The sequence below is a fragment of the Pyrgilauda ruficollis genome, unplaced genomic scaffold (genome assembly GCF_017590135.1).
Source record: "Pyrgilauda ruficollis isolate IOZ18807 unplaced genomic scaffold, ASM1759013v1 scaffold3, whole genome shotgun sequence".
NCBI classification, from domain to species: domain Eukaryota; kingdom Metazoa; phylum Chordata; class Aves; order Passeriformes; family Passeridae; genus Pyrgilauda; species Pyrgilauda ruficollis.
The window spans coordinates 23,110,077-23,132,284 of NW_024524377.1; the positions used below are offsets into that span (position 1 = coordinate 23,110,077).

Sequence of the window (22,208 nt, forward strand, 5' to 3'; positions counted from 1 at the left end):
GGATTGAGGGAATACTGCTGATTTCCTTAAGGAAATATGGCTGTGTTCTCTTTCAGTGCACTGGATGGCTTCTCTCCTAGTAATGATACCAAGTATTGTTCTCTGCTGTTCGCCACAGACGTTGTGAGGATGACACTGTACTTGATAGATTTTTCTCCTCTGTGGCATCCAGTGTAATCTGCTTTAAAAGAATTGTGATGATCAATTCAAGTCTACTTGCATTTCTAAAACAAATGGTTTCTGTTCTCAGGCAAGCTAAAGGTTTGAAGATAACTTTTCATTTCAGTCATAGGGAAAGTCTGGTACATTTTGACCTCATGACTTAAGTTTGGTCTTATTTAGTTGTCCTTGATTCATGGAAATGAGTTTTGCTTTGTCTTTGTTTTGCAGCAGAATAATACATTAATGGTTTCTGTAAAGATGTATATAAAATTTCCATGTGTTTTTCTGTCTTTGAGCTGCCTATTTACAAAACAAGCTTCCTTTCACTCTACCCAGGAATTTAGTGCTAGGGTAGGTAATAAATTTATGTGCATAGTTTGTTACTAAAGTATCTCTTCTCTTTTTAATAGCCCTTCTGTCTCTGATTTCCCAAAAGATTGGTCCTCATCAATTATTCTGCCTGTCTCTGTTCCCTTTGGACTTGGTTTAATATGCCTTACTTTGGAGTAAGAGGAGTATCTCCATGAAAATATGTTAACTAGAGAGAAAAATATTTTTCCATTACAAGTTAGACACTTTTCTGCAGTAGCTCTCTAGCTGGGATGTTGGTTTCCAGCCTTTTATTACCTTGGGGAAGGTTTTGGAGAAGGTAATGAATGGGACTTATAATGATGGAATGAATTCCATTATAAATGTCAATGGTGCTTTTTGACACACATTGTTTGATGTCAGTGCTTTTACTCAGATTTTGTCTGTTTTACAGGTTTTGTGATGTTGCTGGTTTTGTTGGTATTTTTGTAATATGATGCATAGCTGGTTTTAGAGGTAGTATCTTCTAAAAAGAAAAAGACTAACCCACTTAGCTAAGTATTTGCAGCTGAAGGTTTTGAAAGGCTGTAGCACGATATCACACTTGAAAACTGTAGTGCAGTCTCTGTCAGTACTCTTTAGCGTTGAGTAAGAGGAGAATGTGTCTGTTTATAATTCTGTACTCTACTTGTGGTATATTAGCTCAGAGGCAACATGGCAAAATGTGTATTTCAGGTAGAAAATGAGCCTGCTACGCCTGGCTGATGGATAGTTTGAAATTTTTCAAGTTAAAACAATTGGGACTTCAGCTAAAGGTATTAGATCAATAAGAAGTTATTCAATTTCCTCACCATGTAAAAACTTGAGTATCAAACACAAGTATTGTTCAACAAGTAGCACAGCAAAAGAACCCTGTGCTGATGCTCTTGTGAAACATTCAACAAAAGTATAAAATTTGATTTAACACACCAAAAATTGATGAGTTATAACGGGATTAGACAAACTCATAGGATATGGCTCATCAGTGTCTTGAAATATGGATGCCACACAGATCTGGAAATCTGGAAACATTTCAAAGGTAATTTTTTGCAACCTGGTAGGATACAACACTCTTAGGATTTGTCCCTGAGTCTTTGCTACCGCTGTTAGATTAAGGATACTGGGTGAGGTAGACGCAGTACAGTTCCTCTTATGTTCTTATTCCTTGCAACCTCACACAAAGTTTCAGCTTCAGGATGTTTTGCTATTTTATCTTTGAAAATTGTCAGGAACAAGATTGAAATTTAAGACTAAAACTAGTTTACCATGACCAGAATAGAAAATAATAACCTCTGCAAGATTAAGACATCTCTTTTTATGGAAACGTCAAAACAGAAAATGTTCTTAATTTAAGTTAGATCTGTAAAACACCGGTCATATTTAATTATTACAGAAATGTGTACTAATGCTGTAATTTATGATCATCCTTTAAAATACAGTTAAAATGCTCAAAAAAATTGCTTTGCCACTCTACTACTTGTGATAAAATGGTGCCAAAGTGATATTCAAGCTGTACAGTTTAGCTGCCAAAGTTTTAAAGAAAATTAAATCATTGAACCATGGAAAAGTGACTGAATAAGCACCTGTAACTGATGTTAGCTGAAGTGCTAAACCAGCTTTTGGCAGCATGGCCTCTTCTGCAGGTGCACAGATTATTTTCTTTGTGTCAGTTTATTCAACTAGTACAGTTCATTAAGTATTTCATTTGAAGTTGAGAAATGGGCTGGGAATTGAAATAGAATAAATACTTATTTTCACCTTTCAATCTGTGAATAAAAATAAGGTTTGAGAGTCTAAGATCTATTAGTTTTAAAATCTTATAGGATATATTACCCTAAAATGATTTATTTAAATTCAGTAACTAAGGTAATATGCTGCTTAAAAACCCTATGTCTTTATTAAGATGAGTACTTCTTGCTGTGTTCAGCAAGTTGGATGACTAAGACAACTTGTATTTTAAGTATATCTGGAGTTCAGTTTCTTTTGACATCTGAATGCCATTGGAAGGATATTAAAAAATAACCAACCAAAGCAAAAACCCCAATAAAACCCTCAAACCTCAATGCCCCCAAACAAACAATCAAAACCAAAGCAAAATGCCCCTGTGTATATGTGTGTAGGGAAATTCTAATGGAGCACAACATTTTTTCTCCTCAAAATAATAATTGAAAAACATAAGATGTTTGAAGTGGCTGTAACTTTTAATCTTGTGTCTAAAGATGGAAATTGTGGGATGTATATCAGTCAGTAGGTGGAAAATGCTGAGATTCATGAAGATGCTTCATTTGTACAAGAATAAGAGAAAGCCTGGCTCATACTGCTCCAGGAATCTGCTGTAGCTACTTCCCCTTTACCCAGTCTCTTCCATGTGGAAGGATCCTTCGGAGCAGAGTCATTTTGTTCCCTGGACTGCAGTAAGTCTGTGTTCTTCCTGTCTGTCTGATGAGGAGCTGAAAATAGGAGCACGGTGAGGTAAGGTGAGAAGATCCTGAAATTACTCTGTATCTGGCATGTGTTATGACCTTAAGTGCAAGAAAAGTATACCTGGTTAAGGTCCAAACTCAAGTCCTGTCCTTCTGGAAGCTCTTTTGAGAAAAATGTTTAAATGGGAAGAAGGTACCAAAATTATTTGTACAGTCTCTGTAGATGGATACGTCCTCATGCCTTGAGAAGTGATTTACTTCTTATTGTATGGATGTGGATTTTGATCCTGAAAACAGGATTTATATGGTTGAAATGTGTAGGTGGTTCTTACATGTCCAATACATTATAGCACATGCAACCATAGAAAACATTTTTTTAAAAATAACTGCCACTGAAAAATATCACCTCAAAACAATATCTGTTTGAAGCCATTCCTGAGTTTTGCTTCTAGACCATTGCTTTTGTTATTCTTTGTAAGAAAAATTACACCTCATTTTGAGTGATAAGGAAGTACTTTGTGCTGGGTTGATGTGTAAAAGACAGCTTTTGCTGGAACTGGTTTTTCACCTGTTTGTAGATTTAAGTCAGTTGTCTTAACCATGATGCCATCCTAGTTCATTAATCTTCTATCCATGGGAATTTAAGAACTGCACTGTGTACTTTGGGAAGCACAGCTGTAGATTGGAAATTTTATTGATAGGTCCTATTACAAGCAATTTGAGTTAGCTTTAAACATAGAAGTCACATCAGCATAGCACTGTATATTTAAAAAATAGAAGAAGCTGTGCAGTACCATCACAAGGTAGAACATACAAGCCCGTGTCAGCTACATTTGAAGTACATGGCAGAACCATTCCATGATGCCTCAGGTGGTGGTAAGCAATATATCTGAGGGTGAACAAATTTACACACACTGATTGCTTAGTGCTCTCAAAAAATGGTGATTGGAGGAACTGTCTATATGCCTGTTAATGTGAAAATTGTCTGATAAAAAGGCGAAAAATAGGTACATACATTAATCTTTTATGTATTTAAATATAAATTAAAAGCTTGCTTGTAATATTTATATAAATAAAAATATAAATTTATATAAATAAAAATATAAATTATAAATATAAATTAAAAGCTTGCTTGTGACTTTGTTTCCAGGGTCTGACCTGTTTCATGAGAAGACCAGTTTAAAAGCAATTTTGGCTTCTTGATATAAATTATTGTTGTTTGTTTTGTGTCTGTTCAGAGCTCTTCTAGCCAAGAACTGTCCATGCTGAGGTGCAATTTTACATTTGTGTGTGTATGCATGTAGTATTTAGGCGTTTTGTTTCAACTGGCTTGAAATGTGATTTGCTTAGAAGGAGCTCTGAAAAAATATTTGGGGGCGTCTGTAGGTAAGAAAATAATTTGTCTCTCTGTCCAGGCAGAGGTAACTTGGAAGCAGGCAGCAGAGTAATTGTCATTGGTATGGCATTCAGTAGCTGATAGTTTGATACACACTTGATGGACAGCTCTTTTCCCATCATAGTCAGTATTTTTATATTCAGGAGCAGAAATTTAAATTATGGTTTTAACTGCGTAGGTGATTTATGGTAGATCTCTTTCTGCCCACTTACGGAATTCTGTCCAAGTGTATATTTAGTTTGGCTTTAGAATAATCCTTCCCTGTTACCTAGAAAAACAAACCAACCAGGTTTGTTGTCACTGATGCAGTAGCACAATACACCTGTGCTTGTGTTTCCTGTGTTCCTTGGTTTGTCAGCTTACCTAAAAGTCATCTGAGAGTGTTTGCATCCAAAACATTGCTAAAATTGATTTTTAGTACCTGATTTGACTGCATTATAGATAGCTCAGGCCTGCCAAAAATTCTCATGGGTGATAGTCTGGGTGTCTTCAGCATTTCCCAGCAACCTACAACCTAAATCTCAAAGAATAAAGGGATTTCAGGCTGGAGACAGACTGTGCTTTCTTGAGCAAAGAGACATTAGAGCAAATGAGTGAAATTAAGGAAGGAAATGATAGGAATAATATTTTTTTTGTGATATTGGTCAACTGCCTAAATGTAGGCCTGAAATCTGATGTTGCAACTCAGAGCCTGGAAACCATGTAGAGTTTAGGGGGACCTCAGCAGTGGCAGCTGGAGCTCCAAAGTTCCCCATACCATGTTTGTGTCTGGAAATCCAGACCTTGCATTGTTGACCTGCAGTTGCACAGTGTTCTTGAACACATCACTTCTGGTTTGTCAGGGCCCCCCTAACCTCAGGTGCTGCTTTTTGAACTACCAGAGGGCTTCAGTGAGGCAGGGCACACTCCTGGTCATGGTATGTGTTAATGTCTGTGTACAGCTTTTTTGGTGAAATTTAAATAACTAGCAAAACAAACTAAGACAATCGGGTTACATCTGGTATGGAGATGTTTCTTCTGCCATTGTTGATGAAAATTTTCACTTTCTAATTGTACACAAATGGCTTCTGGGTTTTTTTTCCCCTTCCCTAATGCAACCAATTTAAATCTAAGTGTGGTTTCTACCATATGCTTGTTTCAACCATATTTGCAGTTAAAAAAATATTTCCAAAACATAAGAGTTCAGGGAAAATACACTGTTAACCATGAGTCTGTGTAGATACTAATTTTTGAGGGTGATGCTAGCAAAAAGAAAAGATTGATCTACATTAGTTGAAAATAAGTAATAGACTTTAAGCAGGGATAACTGCAGGACTTTTTCCTCATCAGTTTTCTCTAAAAATATGTGTTGTGAATAAGGCTGACACATGTGCTTAGAAGGTGTTATGGCACCATAATAAAAGGTACTCTGCAAATTTTTAAAAAATGGAATGTTAAAGGCTGTCACTATGAGAAAAAATTTTGGATATGTGTTTCAGGTTTTTTTGTCTGTGAACTCCTGATGCAGTGCTGCTAGATGAGGATAACTATTTTTTAGAACTGAGTTCCTAAGTTTAAAATAGAAAGTGCTACTGTGGCACAAAACAGTAATGTTTATTAAAAAATGTGTTTCTATGATAAACTTGGTATGCAGGAAGGAGTTTCTTTCTCTCTCATCATTCAGGGAAAGATGGATTTTGTGTTTGAACTTACATTGGTGGTTATAAATGTTCAGCACAAATGTAAGAGCGTGAGTAGAATAATGTGGAAACACAGCCTGATTAAAGAAAAGCTGTAAGGAAAAGACAGCATTCCGTTTCCTGACAGAAGAAAACGGATGACAGAATCTCTTAAGAAAATGCATGTAATTTTCTATAGCATGTCCGTAGTAAGCAGTATTGCTGATGGTTTTTCAGTACATTTTATTCATGGCTGAGGAAGATGGGGATGAACAAATTCAAGGTATGTATGGATAGTGGAGGTGGTCCAGCTCCTGAATCAGGTTGAGTCTGGGGCAGTAGATGTGGGGAGGTTTCTCTTTGGGAATACAAGGACCGTGCTTGCTTTCAAGAGACGAGTTGTGCAATGCAGAGGAGGTAGGGGAAGGCTGGAAAAAGAAAGGAGCCCGTGGGAGAGGCGCAGGATGGAATGCAGCGAGCGGCATGGAATGTGTTCTTATGGCAGGGAACAGCCCGAGCCACAGAGGAGATGAGGGGAGATGGAGCAGAGTTCATTAGCTCTCGGAGCTGCTGAGAGTTGCTGTCTCATGAAAGGGAATAAGGGACTCTCCTGAAAAGGAGGGGCAGTACAGGTTCTTCTCGTCTCTTTTTCATCCAGTCATCCTCTTTGCTGTGGATTTTCTCCTATTAACAAGCACATTTTGGTTCAGTTTATCTTTGCCTAATAAAAGGTTTGGTTTGTGTTTTTGTGGTGTGCACACGTAAAACAATAAGGGCCAGAGGGAGTGTTTTGTGTAATTTTAGCTAAAGACTACAGCTGACTCATTTCACAGAGATGTTATGACGTGTGATATTTCTGTACGAGAAATTATGTTACATGTCTGTAAATACATTTAAAAAATGAAGAAAATAGACTCTGGTTTTCTCTTCAAGTAAAAAATGATCTGTAGGACGCTAAAATTTACAACATACTGGGAAAAGAGAAAACATTATGTATAATAGCCAAAAAGTCCAGTTGTTTCTCTACAAGTAGAGAAGCATTCCAGATGAGCACCATAAATTTCATTCATGGCAATAAGCAAAAATTTGCAGGAATGAAAAGAAAGAAAATAGCTGCAAGGCCATCTTCCCAAAATGGAGGATGGTAGTCTCTATAATCCTGCTGCTTCCTGCAGACTTTGGTTTCAAAGTTTAGACAGTTGTAAATTTTGTTTCAGTTTCTTTGGAAAACACTGACAAAAAACAAATGAAAGGGGATCTTCTGAACTGAGGATGGGGAATGTGGTAAGAAGGAGGATCTTAAAGCACTCAATACAGAGAGCAGACAGAAGTGCTGAAGCGGTGTGGTACAGGAGACCTCTTCACCTGGCGTGTAGCTGCTGGAAGGTCCTGGAACAAGCAGGGGTCTTGTCTCCTAGCAGTCACAGGGTTAGGAGCCTTCATCTTTCTCTCAGCCAGAGGAATAAGGAAGAAATTAGGAGTTAGTTGTAGAAGACAGCTCAGTAAAAAAGGAGAAACCTAATTTCAGAGTGTTGGCTTTGGGAGGAGGATGAGCTTGATATAAATGATCTTTTTGTGTGAGGTCACTCATCCCACTCCCTTCCCATCTTTGTCCTCTTAAGCTGACTCTGGGAAAATTTTTGTACCCTCTTAGAGTTACTGTGGATTTCTCACCCTGGAAAAAGGAGGACAGAAATGAGGAACAAGGCTGGGATGACAGCTTTGAAGAGTGTAAGAAACAGTATGCTCATTGAGTTGTGCACGTTTTACAAATAAAAGTACCAGTGCAAAGGGTTTTCAATAGTTTCTCTGTATTGTTCATGTTTATGTCAAAATGAGATGGAGACCAGGTTGTGTTGAATCACACAGAAATGTTTCAGCATCTGTTTTCAGACTGTTGTATTGAAGACAGACAAAAAGTCAGATACAGGCCACCAGAAACTTTAGTCATACACAGAAAAATTTATTTTAAGGTATAGGTATTTATCTTAAAGAAGGCAGTAACTTGTATTTAGCTTTTATACACCTTTGTACCAAATATGCCTAGCAGGGAAACAAATTTATCCTCAGCTTTATGTGAAGAACAAGCACATTTGGGTGGAGAGATTTGGTTCATTTTGACCTATGGACACTTTTGGAAAATAACACAAAATTTGATGATCAGTCCCTTTCTACCCAACTTCCTTGTAAAAACATGCATAGCTCTTGGTACTCAGATGATATTCACTTGGCAGAAAAACCAATATTTACCTTCAGATATTTAAGCATTCCCTTAATACCAGGACACAAGTTTAAGTCTTACTTCTGCTTTCTTACTGGTTTCCTGGAGAAGTGAGCATAGAAAGGATTACCTGCATATAAAAGCTTGCTTACCATGAGGAAGGGTTAAGAGCATTAGGTTGTCTGGTTGCCCCTCATCAACACAAGGAATTTATTCCAGCTGCATTGTCAAAGTTGTACTGAAAGTGAATGTAGTAGAATCACTCCAGCTTTTTTAGCATCTAACAAAAAAACTGTTGCATGTTCAAACTTCTTTTATAGATCTAGTAATTATGACTGCCATCAGCCCCAGCCACTGTAAATTAGTGTTATAACTGACAGCTGTAATCTCAGTTTCATTCACTTGATGGTACATGTGGTCACAGATACATGCAGCCAGTCATTTGGTTTTTTGAGGAGGTGCCTTTTTCTCCTGTTTGTCAGCAGTTTTTACCTAATTTAGGTAGCTCATGGGTGGAGGTCTATTACATCAGTGCATCAAAATGTTATCATTTCTTTAGCTAAGTCTGAAATGGTACAATCCTATCAGATCTAGTAATTTAACAGGTGGGTATTACCACAGATAAGCTTATGTTTAAGTGCTGTACACTTCTCTTATTTTACCACATGAAGCTTTCCTTTGTGCTAATTTAGCATCCCTGAACCTTTGAATTCTATTTTGTCTCACAGGCACACCACTCCTGGTACGGAGGAGCAGTGATCCATCCTTGGGTGCACCTGCTGACTTCCCAAGTGCTTCTCATCCCAGTGACCATGGTCTCAAGCATGTTGTGGCAGTAGGTGTCATGTTTCTCACCTTCTTAAGACCAAAACCTTTCTTACCTGTTTGTATATAGTAGTTTTATAAGCTATACATGTATTTGGATCTATAACAAAATGCATCATACTCATTTTCTGTAAAGCAGAGAATTTCCTCTGGAGAAAATAGTTGTTTTAGGTGATACAGTCAATTAACAGAGGTTCTATATGTTTTTTTTTAAATAAGAGATTTACATAAAGTTCAATAGTGTCATAAGGCATTGGAATATGACCTGAACTTTCAGCAGTTATTTATTTGTTCAGTATTATGCTGTCCAGTTTACCATTGCTTCTTTGGTCTTGCACCTTTTTTCACTTTTCTTGTTTTCTAATAGCATTTGTGTCATCTTTGGTACCTTGCTAGTATCCTGTATGGTCTCTTCTTTATCTCACTTTTCTGTCTTACCTGACTTTTCCCTTTGAGGGCAAATTTGTTTTCAATATAGTTATTTCTAAGTTCTATTGCAAAGCCACAATTAGTGAAAATGCAGTAACTCTTAATCATATGTTTTTGCAGATTGTCTTTAATCTTCTTAAAGTGATGCTGTCTTAGTCACAATTGGGCCACATGTTCTACTTTGCAGTTTTAAGACCTGAAGCCTTGTGTGTGGGGAAAGTGTTCCTACATTACTTATAAACTAATGAAATTCTTTAGAATCTCAGTGTCAGCTGGGATAAGCGTCTCGAGCAGAATAAAGTTACTTTTTAGTGTTTGCCTAGAAAGCTTTTTTCTGCTCTTCTTTAGTCCACATGAATGCTGGCTTAAATGATGCTGCTGTTTTCATTTGCATGTAATATTTATGCCTTTTCTCCTTTAGATTCTCTATGCAATGTTGCAGTTCACTCCCTGTCCCCAGCTGTGCAAAACAGTCTATGGCTGATTTATTTCAAAACAAAGCAACACTCAGAAGCCCTGGGTCTTTGTTTGGTGCAGGAGGGATGTTTCAGACTAGACCACAACTAGTTTAGAGCAAGGTTCTATAAATGGCTGTGTTGGCACATTAGGGAGTAGGGGGGGAGAGCTGGGGTTCAGTGACACGTGCTGGAGATGGGAACCTTTCAGCTGGAGGTGTATTTAAGACCAAGCTTCCAGTTAAGTTCATGCAAATAAAGGAAGTAAATACACAGTCAGCTGACTTGCATGCAAATGTTCTATGAGTCTCACTCTAAAACACTGATTCTGAAGGCCAACACAGGATTTTAGTTGACCGTTCATTGTTTCTCTTTGCATGGTCAAATGCACATGCATCTAAATATTTTGTGTGCACCTTATTTTACAATGGCTTGTGTTATTTGCTAAGTGATGCAATTTTAAAAGTCTCAGTGACTCTCCAAGTACATTATGATGTTACAGGGGGCTGAACTTTGTCAAAGTTCTGCATCATTTGTCAGACCTGTTTGAGCTGAGAGGTTTTTCTTGATGTTTGTTGCAAGCATTTACATATTAATGAAATAGTGACTTAGTCTGATAAATGAAAGTACAGAGAAAAATTCTTGGTTAACAGTGCAGATCTTACACTCTTGGCAAAGCTGAGAAACACATAAAGTGAGTATGTCAGTACATAATGCTCACCCCTGGTATTTTATAACCATGAAAATGGCAAAAAAGGGTGGAAAAATAAGTGAAATCTGTTTCATTCCAGGTGTATTTTGAATGCTTTGTAGACCATCAAGAAGGAAAAAATAGCATTTTGTTGAGTTGAGTTTATGTAATTTTAGTGGTGACAAGTGCATTTTATGCCATTACATGAGGATTGCAGTAATACTTGGAAGTTAAAACATCACCATGCTTCACTGACTTGCATCAGTACAAAAGAGTCCTCTAAGCCTAAAGGAATTCCCTGTGCTAAAATATAGAGCATCCGTCTGTCAGCTGCTGGGGTGACAGTCAAAGCTGGACTAGTAACAGGGGTAGAGAAGGACTTTTTTTAATATGTCATGTAAAGGGAAGGGGAGTAGCCTCAGAAAGTTCAGAGTTGTGGTTGGGTGGTGTTCTGATATTTTTGTGAAAGCAAAAATTTATTACAGTAAAGTACGTTACTCTAACTCTTATTTTCGCAACACTACCATTTCTAAAACTCTCATTGTCGATCATACTGAAATATGCTTTGGCATAATGTTCTGGGAAACACAGAAAGCTTAAATAACATAGGTTAAATTAGGTACAGATTGTTTTAAAACATGCAGAAAAATCAATATCTGACAAATGAAAAAACATGGCAGAAATAACTGAACACTGCATTTTCAAAATAGCTATAGTCTTTCAAGTGTTAAAGCATTATTTAGAAAAAATGCCTTTGTTCTGTATATTGCTGTTGAAAATTTAAAACTAATACTGAATTTCCTTTGCTACAAACAAGAGTTTTTTTCATGTTGAATTGCTTCCTTTAGTCACATGCAAATTAGAAAACCCAGGACTGTTGCTAGATGAAACATGTGCATGTAAGTGAAAATTAAGTCTCTGTATTTATGCCACAACTATCTTAGCAATTATTTTGTAATTGAAACTGACTTTCATAATTAGTTGAGCCTTTTTGGCGCTTCTGGCATTTTGGTGTTTGGTACACATGGAAGTGGCAGTGGGCTCTGTGTAGCAATACCCATAGGCTGCCCTACACCGATAAACCAGTGCTTCAGCAGGATTTTTGTGAGGGGACTACCATGGGATTCTCTGAAGACAATGCTGATTTACCTCCTGGAAAGTGCACTTCAGTTGTGCAATGAGCAATGCATGAAATAGGACAGCAAACATGCAGTAATACAAGAAAGGAACTTTGCTATCCCATTCAGGTGAACTGGTAGAACCTGATGAACCATTTGAACTGTTCACAGTATTTATGGCAGAGTATGTGTTCAAGCAGAGCATGTATTCTGTTTTTCAGATGTTGTCCCATTTATTCAAAGGAAGATCTGATTTTTTTAATGCTATGTGATGATTACAAAAATAACAAAACCTTTTCCAAATGACCAGGTAGTTTGAGGAGAATTTGAGCTATACTTTCCTGTTTTCTCTGACACATCGTAGCTGTTGTTTTAGCCCCAATTAACAAAATACTTCTAGATCAATCAAAAACTGATAGTGAAGTCCAGCATCTGTTCCCTCAGGCTGGAAGTCATTTAACAGATGGTACAAAATTTGAGTTTCTTTTTTCATCCAAACCTCTCTTTCCTTATCGTGATAGCTGCCACTGGAAAATTTAGAGACAGTAATCAGGGAAAAATAGGGGTAACACACATCAGAATTTGTTCTTTGTATTGAAGAAAAAGTATTTGTTAATTAATTTTTTACGTTATGAAAGCTACTCTTCAGCTTTTCTGCCTGGTTAGGATCACAGAGCCCTGGCCAGGCTTTCAAGAAGGGAAACTTCCTTCCCTAGGTATCCAGAGAGGACTTCAGGGATACAGAATTAGTTTAATGTACTTATGCACACCTGTGGGCTGGGCAGAGAAGGGCTTGAGAGCAGCCCTGCGGAGAAGGACTGGAGGGGTAATGATTGATGAAAAACTCAGCGTGAGCCAGCAATGTGCACTGGCAGCCCAGAAAGTCACCTGGACCCTGAGCTGCAAAAAAAGCATGACCAGTAGGTCGAGGGAGGGGATTCTGCCTCTCTCCTCCATTCTGGTGAGACCCTGCCTGGAGTGCTGCATCCATCTCTGGGGTCCCCAGTACAGGAAAGATGTGGACCTTGGACTGAGTCCAGAGAAGGGCCATGAAGCTGGTAAGGAGCCTGGAGACCTCCTCTATGAAGACAGGCTGTTGAGCTTGGAGAAGAGAAGGTTGTGTGGAGAACTCATAGGAACCTTCCAGTATCTGAAGGGGGCCTGCAAGGAAGCCAGAGAGGGACTCTTCATCAGGAACTGTAGTGACAGGACAAGGAATAATGGTTGCAAACTGTGAGGGGACATTCAGGTTAGGTATGAGGAAGAAATTCTTTGTGGTGAGGCACTGGCTCAGGTTGCCCAGAGAAACTGTGGACGCCCATTCCTGGATATGTTCAAGGCCAGGTTGGATGAGGCTCTGAGCCTCCCGGTCTAGTGAAAGGTGTCCCTGCCTGTATCAGGGCTGTTGGGATTAGGTGATCTTTATGGTCTCTTCCAACGCAAGCCATTCTGGGATTCTGTGATTCTACTTCTCTGAAAAGTTCTGTGCCCATAGCTTTGCTCTGGCAAAGGCCAAGGGCTGGTCCAGCTGCTTTCTGGCTGCAAATAGCCTGGCCTCACAAAAGTGGGTATAGCAATGGACACGTAGTTGTCAGCTAGGGATCTGCTCTGGAGTGAAGTCGTGCAGCAGGATTAAGATGGTTGTAACCTTCCAGAAGAAACAAACATTCTTGGGGCATTTAACACTTGCTCAAAACTTGTCCCCAGTTTGCTGAGCAGAGCTGCAGTTTTGGATTTTCTTCACCAGCTCAGAAGTTCGTGATCTCTCTGCCCAAGATGGTAGGGATGAGATGCAGCAAGGCAGAAAGTCTGTTGGTTTGGTGTTAGGGAAAAGAATACATTTTGCGGCTTCTGCTCAATCCAGTTTGTTCAGGTTGTAATTGCTAATGTATAATTATAACATCTGAACTTTTGTTTCTGGAGCTGTAACTTCAGGTTGTCTCTGTTTTTGCCCAGGGAAAGACTTCCTCTACTACCATAAGACTTGATTTGTCATGAGTTTTAGACAGAGGATTGTGATCCTATTTGAATTGATAAGAATTTTGCATTAATTCTGGTGGGACTGACATTTCACCCCCTCTTGTTAACTTGCTGATTATTATAGTATGCTATTTTCTGCATGACTTTCTTTTATAGCTACATGTTTCCTGGACAAATACTTCGGTTATCTTGGAGTTAATCAATAGGACTGGTGGATTAAATTGTATTTATCCATATTTAAAGAGACAATGAGATGCTGGATCAATTGAAGAGCTGCTCCAGTGGCTCAATACAGTTTCAATTTTTGCCTAGATATAACTTGAAATTGACTGTATTTTATGCATTGTGGACATGTAATTTGCAATTTTGAATAAGGTTGATATATAATTAGAACATTTTTATGTTTCAAGCTCTTGTTAAAAAGGGTCAAAACCTCCTCTGGTTCTTGTGGCTGTTAATTGTGCTTGTGGTGTATTAGCCTTCCTGATTAGCAGTCTGCAAATTAGCATAACATCAACATGTGTAAGGATGTGGCTTATTTGTTCCTTTTCTATATGGTATATACATATGTAGACATAAAGATATACTACAAATTTGACTATGAGTAGTACTTACAAAATGTGTTAGTATTTTAGTAAAAAACCACCCAGAAATATTAGAATTGTCATGCTATTTAAAAGTAGGACAGGGCAGAAAAGGTCTTTTTTGGCACAGTGGTGGAATAATTCCATAGAGTTTATAACTTGATTCAGCAGATTTATACTAAGACTTGAGCTAAGAGACTGCACTGCCATGAGGGTTGTATTGTCTGTCTGATTTTAGAAGATAGAACTTTTGTCCAGTATGTTTTACTGGACTAGATCAGATAGTTTTATTTTCTGATCCTTTTGTACGTGTTAGAATTCCAGTATGAAATTCTCCCATAGTAATGTGATAGAATCATACAACACTTTGGGTTGGAAGGGACCCTTAAAGGTCATCTGGTTTCATCCCTCCTACCATAAGCATGAACGTTTTCCACTAGATCAGGTTGCTCATACCCCCATCCAGCCTGACCTTGAATGTTTGCAGGGAGAGGGCATCTCCCACCTCTCCGGGCAGCCTGTTTGTGTTTTACCTACTTTGTAAAACCATCTTTCTTTTATCTAGTCTAAATATCCCCTCTTTTAGTTTAAACCTAGTCTAAATATCCCCTCTTTTAGTTTAAACCATTACTTGTCCTATCAACTAAAAAGTCTGTCCCCATCTTTCTTACAGGTCCTCTTTAAGTGTTGCAGGACATGGACTCTGAGGAGACCACATATTGGGAGAAACACAGTATTTTTTCAGAAATTAGCAGCGCTGGTGCGCTTGTAATGCTTCTAATCCATGCTTGTTGACGTATAATAATCAGACATCAAAGTAGATTTGGAAATAGATCTTAGATGCTACCACGTGTTTGGAGGGTAAAGTCAAGGCTGCCTCCCTGATGTGGTGTGGTCTTAGGCTGTCATTCAGAGTAGCAAGGTTTTTCTAATTCTGGAAGGCATTTACTTTTTTCCGGTAAAAGTTTTCCTATTAATAATTTAACTCTTGCTCTTGAAATACTGCAGTTTGGAGCTGAACAGAAGATCTGGGGAGATTTAAAAGGATTTTCTGTCATTCAGCTGGGGAGTTCCAAACAGTTGGAATTTTTTAAAAGGGAATTCTGATGTGGGTGAATCCATTTATAAAGCAACTACTGTGTGTCTGTTTATGCTGTGAAACATATATAGAGCACTTCTAATCAGCACAGGAGCTTGTCAGTATATTGCTTTTGATGTCTGATTAGATGATCATAGGGACATCTGCAGTGAGTTAGTTTTGAAGTTGTTGGTGTGAGCACTGCAGGAACCAGAGCTGTGTGGCACTCTTACACCATGAAAACTGCTGCTCTTAAAGAACATATTATAAATCCAACTATGCAGCAAGCTGAGGGCTGTCGAAATAACAAAAGCCATTCTTTCTCAATTCTCTCTGCTGCCTTACAGCCCTCTACTACCTTTTTTTTTCTTCTTCTTGTACTGTGTGCTGTGGCATTCTGTGTCAAAAAGAAATTATTTTATATTGTAGAGGAAAAACTAAAAAATGTAAATTAAATGTTTGTCAGAATACTAAATTGTTCATCTGAAAAAGGACAGAAGCGCCCTGTGGTAATTTCCTCTTTTGAGGGTGCAGAGCAGCATATGTGTGTGTGTGTGGAGAAGTGTTCTTTTTGTTCCTCCACAGCCTGTGTGTCAGAGAAATTGTATTGTTTTACCTGTATTGTTTGAAATAAGCAGCGGGTGTAATTTACATATTTTTATTTCAGCAGGATAAGTAGATTTTTTGTGATTTATTGTAATAAGAGCTAATAATGAATGTTCTGTGATATTAACATGGTATATAAATTATCAGTAAAAATGGTGTAATCAGTAGAAGTTGTTATTCATTGTTACCAGGTTGTTTCCAATGTGAGGAGTACCGGCACTTTACTGACTGTTCATCAAGAAAATCATCAAAGCTCTTCATCGTTCTTATGATAGTAGGAGAGTGGGTTTTGTTTCCTCTTTAAAATGAATTTTGGGCCTTGGCTGTAATTTTGAAGATACCTTATTGTTTATACACCTTCCTCCCTTGTCCTCTGCCTTGAGCAGTCAGGTCAGTGAGATTGTAGGTGATCCAAAATGGCCGAGAGACTGAAACTCTTTGTTTTCCTAAGTCACCTGTCTTACAGGGAGTGTGGAAAAATTAAAGGGTGGAAATAAGAACAGTTGACAAAAAAAGGGAAAAAAGGTCATGCTGTCAATGCTGTTGACACATTCATTTCTATAGCTACATCTTTGGGGTCCTACAAAATACTGTCATTCCATCTGGAACAGCTTTTAGCAGGCAGCGTATGCAACAGGCTCATGGTGCTGAAATTGGAATGAAACATTAGCAAGTTACTTCCATGTCTGACAGTCAAAAGTGGAAGATGACAGTCAACATGGCTCATGCATATCATTTACTGTCAAGCTCTGGAAACATTTAGCTAAAATAAAATAGGTTCTCAGTCAGTGTTCTTCTGAAATGCCTACTACTAAGTAACTTTTTCCATAAATATAGTAATCTCATGGACAACTTGGAATAATAGTAGAGATTTTTGATACTGAGCTAGACACAAATGTTGCTGTGACATTAGGAAAAAAAATATTTTGGATTTTTTAATATGTTACCTTCCAGTGCACTGGAATGCAGGTGTATGAAGTTCTACTCTTGTTTGGTTAATAATTGTGTTTCTCCAAAAGTCAGATGTGTGGCTTTGTTTCTTTTGCAGGATTGACAGTTATTCACACTCTAAGGAGGTGGGATTTCTTTTTTATGGTTTTATTTTGTTAGGTGAGGCCTCTTCACCATTGAATTACCCAACTTGTTGGAGACACTTTAATCTGGAGATTTGTTCTTCTGTGTAGCTAGTGTCTCAGTTAATCTGGATTTACAGGTTTTTGAGCTGTGATAATGATATAGGTCTCTCTGAAACTTGCACATTGCATTGGAATTTTTTTATGGCAGCAGGTCCTGATTTTAGTCAGTGCATGTGAAACAATTTCTGACATTGACAACTGAAACCAAGGGAGGAATATTTTATTGCTTCTGTAAACTGTGTCCTTTTCCTGTTGCAGGTGTTCTGACATGTTTGAGTCAGGAATAATAAACTAAGATCAGTGTGAATAGACTAAAATAGTAAGGGTTGAATCAGGTTCAGGATTTTGAACAAACATCCCACTTTCAATTTTTGTCAGTAATTGCAGTGATTGCTTCTGGCCTCTAATGTGACCTTTTGTTGTAACGTCAGCAGTAGAATTTCTCTGAAATAGCTTTAAATAAATAAAATTAAGACAATATGCAAAAAAAAAAAAATTGCAAATTTTCAGCTAAGAGGAAGTGATTAGACTGTAGAGTAACTGTGTTGATGCAAGAGCAAATTGTTGCCACTATTTCTCTGTACTATGAGGGACAATAATTAGCAGTTTGTGAGGCAGCCTGCTATTCAAAGATGGACATACCTGTGGTCTCACTTGGCACAGTTGTTCTTATGACGTTTTTCAGATCATAAGAACCATATTTGCCAGTTCAAAGTCTTACACATTCTAAGCAGTATCATAAGGAGAAAAAAAAATGCCCCCCAGAGAGACCTTATAGGAACAGTTGTTCCTGTAAGATTATTTGGGTTTTTTTTCTGAAGAAGTTGAGTAGTGGCTTGTGCTTTTTTAGTCGTCTTCCTTAAAGTACTAGTAACAATAAGTTTTGTCTTTAATTCATCTTGATTTAATATAGGTTTCTATATGGATTATCAAGCTCCTCTCTAAGATTCAAGTAAAAAGCTTCTTTTTGTGTCAGTCCCAAGGGAGGCTATAATACCCTCTTCTCTATATTTGAGTGTTTGAACCGTACCGTGTAATGTGACTGCACTGAAGCATCTCATGATATCTTTGAGAGCATATACGGTATCTTAGAGTTAGAATTACTCTCTGTGTTGGTATTTGTGCTGTTGTCTATGTAGCAGCTGTCTTAGAGTGACATAAACTTGGACCTGAAATGAAAGAGCTGCTGTTTCTTGTAGAATGCTTGCTCCATTGACCTAATTGGGTACATCTGAGATGATGACACGTTTTAACACCTGGGGAGATAAATTGGCCTCCTCCTTTTTCTTTCCTCTGCCTTTTGGAATAACCAAGTACAATCAAGTTCACGGTACATCTGTCAGCTTTACAGAAACAAAAGGGGCCCCTTCTTTTCACCTGGCCTCACGCCTCAAACAATACGGTGAAGGTTCCTCAGATGTGGAGTTCACTTTCAGCCCCAACCCTCCTTTTCTTTTATGGTCTGCATTCATTTTTCTGTCCTTCAAGCAGCAGGATGAGAATCAAACAGAAATACATTGTTTTGAGGTAAAGTAAGTACTGCAAGCAGCATTACTGAGCAAGGGCTAGTTAGTCTTTGTTGTCTCATTTTTTGATACTTTCCATAAAAGCCCAAATGAATTCTCTTTCAGAATAGGCAGAAGAGGCATATTCCAAGGGGAATTTTATAAAATGTTTCTATGAGAAATTGTAAGCGTGATAAAAAGAGGAGAGGCCAGGGAACAAAACCAGATTTAAATGGGTTTTAAGTCACCAAAAAAAAAAAAAAAAAAAAAATCTCTATCAGCAGCTACAATTATATCCCCTTCAATTTGATTTTAAATGATGTAGCCAAAATATGGATAATAAATAAATACATCAGTCAGGTCTGTGAAATATCGCAGTTCTCACAGACAGATGTGTTTGTTGCTCAAACGTTTTAGTGGTATTCTTTTCAGCCGAGGAGTATAGTCTTAACTGCATATTTGCTTTAAAAGACCATATGAACATTTTCCTCAGATCTGTGTAGCAACACCATAGCTGCCTAGGTATCACATATTGGTGTGTGCTTCTGCAAAGCTGTGGGGTTTTTTAATTAATGGTGTTGGTGAAAATTGGTGGCACAAATATCAGCTATGAGATCAGTGTGGCTGATGCATAAATGTACCTGCATTTCCTTTGTGAGAAGTTTGAGTCACCTTGGATGTTTTGGGATTTTTATCAGAGAGAGTGAATTCAGTAATGTTGTATATCTGATGGAAGAATATTCTACAGAAGGTACCCTGAAAATGTTGGTGACTGAGGAGGTCTGCTGTACAGTGGTGAGAACACCTAGAATCGATATGTTTTGCTCCCTGTGGCAAAAACGCAAAATTCTTTATTGTAAGTCCTTATGTTCCTACCAAGGAGGTTCAGGGGAACAGAGACAGAATGGGCTAGAGAAGTTTTTATATAGTATTTTTATTATTTACTAATCACACTGTAAATTTCTAAATAGCAGAATTAATGTGGGGTAAAAGAAGTCAGTTCCACTTCAGTCTTCAGACCATTCTGTCTCTGGCTGGCAGTTGTTAAGCCTGGGAAATGCTCCATGCTATCATCCAGAAGAGAAGGGACATTGGATTGCTGTCCATAGGCAAGTCCATCCATTGATAGCAGGATGGTATGAGGTGGGTGCTATCTTATGGTCAAATTGATAGTCTAGTTAGTACATGCAGGAGAATTTATAGTGTATGTTTTTTCTCTGTGAAGCACTTCAGAACAGAAGAAATGCTGTTAGATTAGAGATTACCATGCTAATGATAACAAAGCTATCCTTAAATTTATAAAACACTGAACCTGATGATTGCTTAATACCCGGCTGTGATTTGCTGCCTTTTTACCTTTCATTGTCTACTTTGTGTGTAGTTGCCATATTCAAAAGGCTGTTTTGAGAGGCATGTTGATAACTTTATTGTGTTAATGTCATCAGTTACACAAACCCTGATGTTTACAGGTAAAGTTAGACCATTAGAACCAGATGCATGCACTCATAAATATTTTCTTTAAATTGTTGGCAGTATACCAAAAGATTATAAGACTTTTGACCAAAAGATTATAAGACTTTTGGGAAATTAATCTGCTGCCAATTACATGTATTTTTAATACTATACAAGTGTCTAAAACATTGAATTATTGATGTTAGTTCTTTTAAAATTGTTTTTATAGCAATCAGGCTTCTAGTGTCCAACATGTTAGTTCCCTGTTAAGGTCAGGAGCCACATGCAGACTCTAGGTTTATAGTGATTTAAATTTTCTTCTTGACATCATTCGATATTTAGAATTTATTACATATCATTCTATATTCATATGAATGTGGTGTTGACTACCAGATAAACACATTTTTATTATTTATTTAATAAGTAAGATTAGTTCAGGTCTAGCTTTCTCTTCCATTGCTGTTAGTATTTTGTTCTGTAACAACCAAACATGCACATTCAGGGCTGATTGGCAGCTCTCTTCAGTCTGGCCAGCAAAAATCAAGTGGGAAAGTACTCTTTGGTGTAATATATGCAATTGATAACAGGTTTGTTTTACTTTTAAAGTATATAAAATATCTAGGCTTTTGATGAACAGGTATTATGTTAAAAGGTACACATTAAAGTTAGAAAGCAAGTTCATAGCTTTCACCAGCTCTCTAAGGAAAAAAAAAGTAATTTTCAAGCAGAAGACAGGTAAATGTCTGTACATATTGGGAGAGCCTGTTGGAAGGTCCTTTTAGCATGAAAGCATGTCTTTGGGAAAGCAATATTAAGTAATCCTACTCACTGATTTTGTCCATCCATATGTAGCATATATATTCATGTGATGCCCTTTGCATTAAGAGAACTGAATTTGTGCCTCAGGTACATTGTTGTGAAAATAATAGGAACACTACACCAATATATTGCAGTTCACAGGTAATGAAAGATGTCTGTGCAAAGGAATCTGACAATCGAGCTCACTAGGCAGTGAAACTTGCTTTCTAGCAACACTGGTATTTGAGAAGGGCCTGGCTACCTGGGTGCACCTGCCACAGATCTTCGCTGGTACTGTTGGGATCAGCCCCTTGACCCTCTGTAGCCTCCCTCTTCACAAGGACCATATTTATTAGCGTGCTTGTCCTGCCGTGACTTTGGTCTTTTTGAACTGGGGAGCTGGGGATAGAGCTGCCAGGTTTGGTGTCCTCCTGTGTGCTGGGCTGTTTCCCCTGCTCTGTTGACACAGAGGCCTGGGGTTAGGGCATACAGGCTGGCTCAGCCTCATCTGTTACCTTGTTTTCTGTGCAGCTGCTGCCCAGCCTTGGCTCCCACCTTCTGGCTGTGCCCTAGCTGGGTGCCTCTCCCCAGGCTGGTGGGATTGCCCTGTGGGGTTCCTGCTGCCAGGGCGGTTTCCTGCCTTCCTGCCCAGCCATTGATAGGTCACAGGTTGTGGATGTCCCTTGCAGACTCAGCTTTATTCTGGGCTGTATATTTTTTTTAATTTGGACTTTAAGTAGCTCCAAGTCAAATAAGAAATGTTAGTCAACAGAATTGTGGGGATTCGTATTGATAATTTTCCCTTGCTTTTGGAGTCAGACTTGGCTGTACACTGCAAGTGGGGAATAGGAGACTCCTATTGAGGAAGACAAATTGTTTCAGGAGTGTTCAGCCTCCAGTCTGATATATTTTTCCTACTGCAGATAGCACTTCTGGGTTCATTATAGCTTACTCTCACAAGTCGTCATTTCTGTCTCAAGGCTGTTGTGCTTTCCAATGTAAAGCAGATTGATGCTGGCACATTTTTTCTATTTTAATTTTACAAAGTTGTCACACTGAAACTGTGCCTCATATTAGAAGCGCTTTGAAGTGAAGCGATAAACAAAGAGCTAAAATAAAATTAAAAAGGAGTATGAACAACATTTCATCTCGGTTTGTCTTTTTTAAGAATAAGCTGAATGGGTGTAGTACCCTTGTGCCACTGTAGTAAGTCTGCAAGCATTAGCAGATCAATCCAAATTGAGTTAGTGTGTATGGAGTAAGCAGAAACAGGTGAAAATTAGGTTATCTGTGCCCAACTCTCTCTATTTCCTAGGAACAGTGAGATATAAACTAGTTTTTAG

General features: G+C 38.1%; 1 protein-coding gene across 4 annotated transcripts in view; it reads left to right on the forward strand.

The window, feature by feature from the left end:
• The window catches only part of PARD3B (par-3 family cell polarity regulator beta), a 394,458-nt gene that overhangs the window by 124,748 nt on the left and 247,502 nt on the right, over positions 1-22,208 (forward strand). For 3 of the 4 annotated variants that reach the window (XM_041472994.1, XM_041472995.1, XM_041472996.1), the window contains exon 4: positions 8,937-9,043. The exons of the other annotated variant lie outside the window; for it this stretch is intronic. In XM_041472994.1, coding sequence (XP_041328928.1) covers positions 8,937-9,043 — 107 coding nt within the window. The remainder of the gene's footprint in view (positions 1-8,936; positions 9,044-22,208) is intronic. 4 annotated transcript variants of the gene reach the window in all.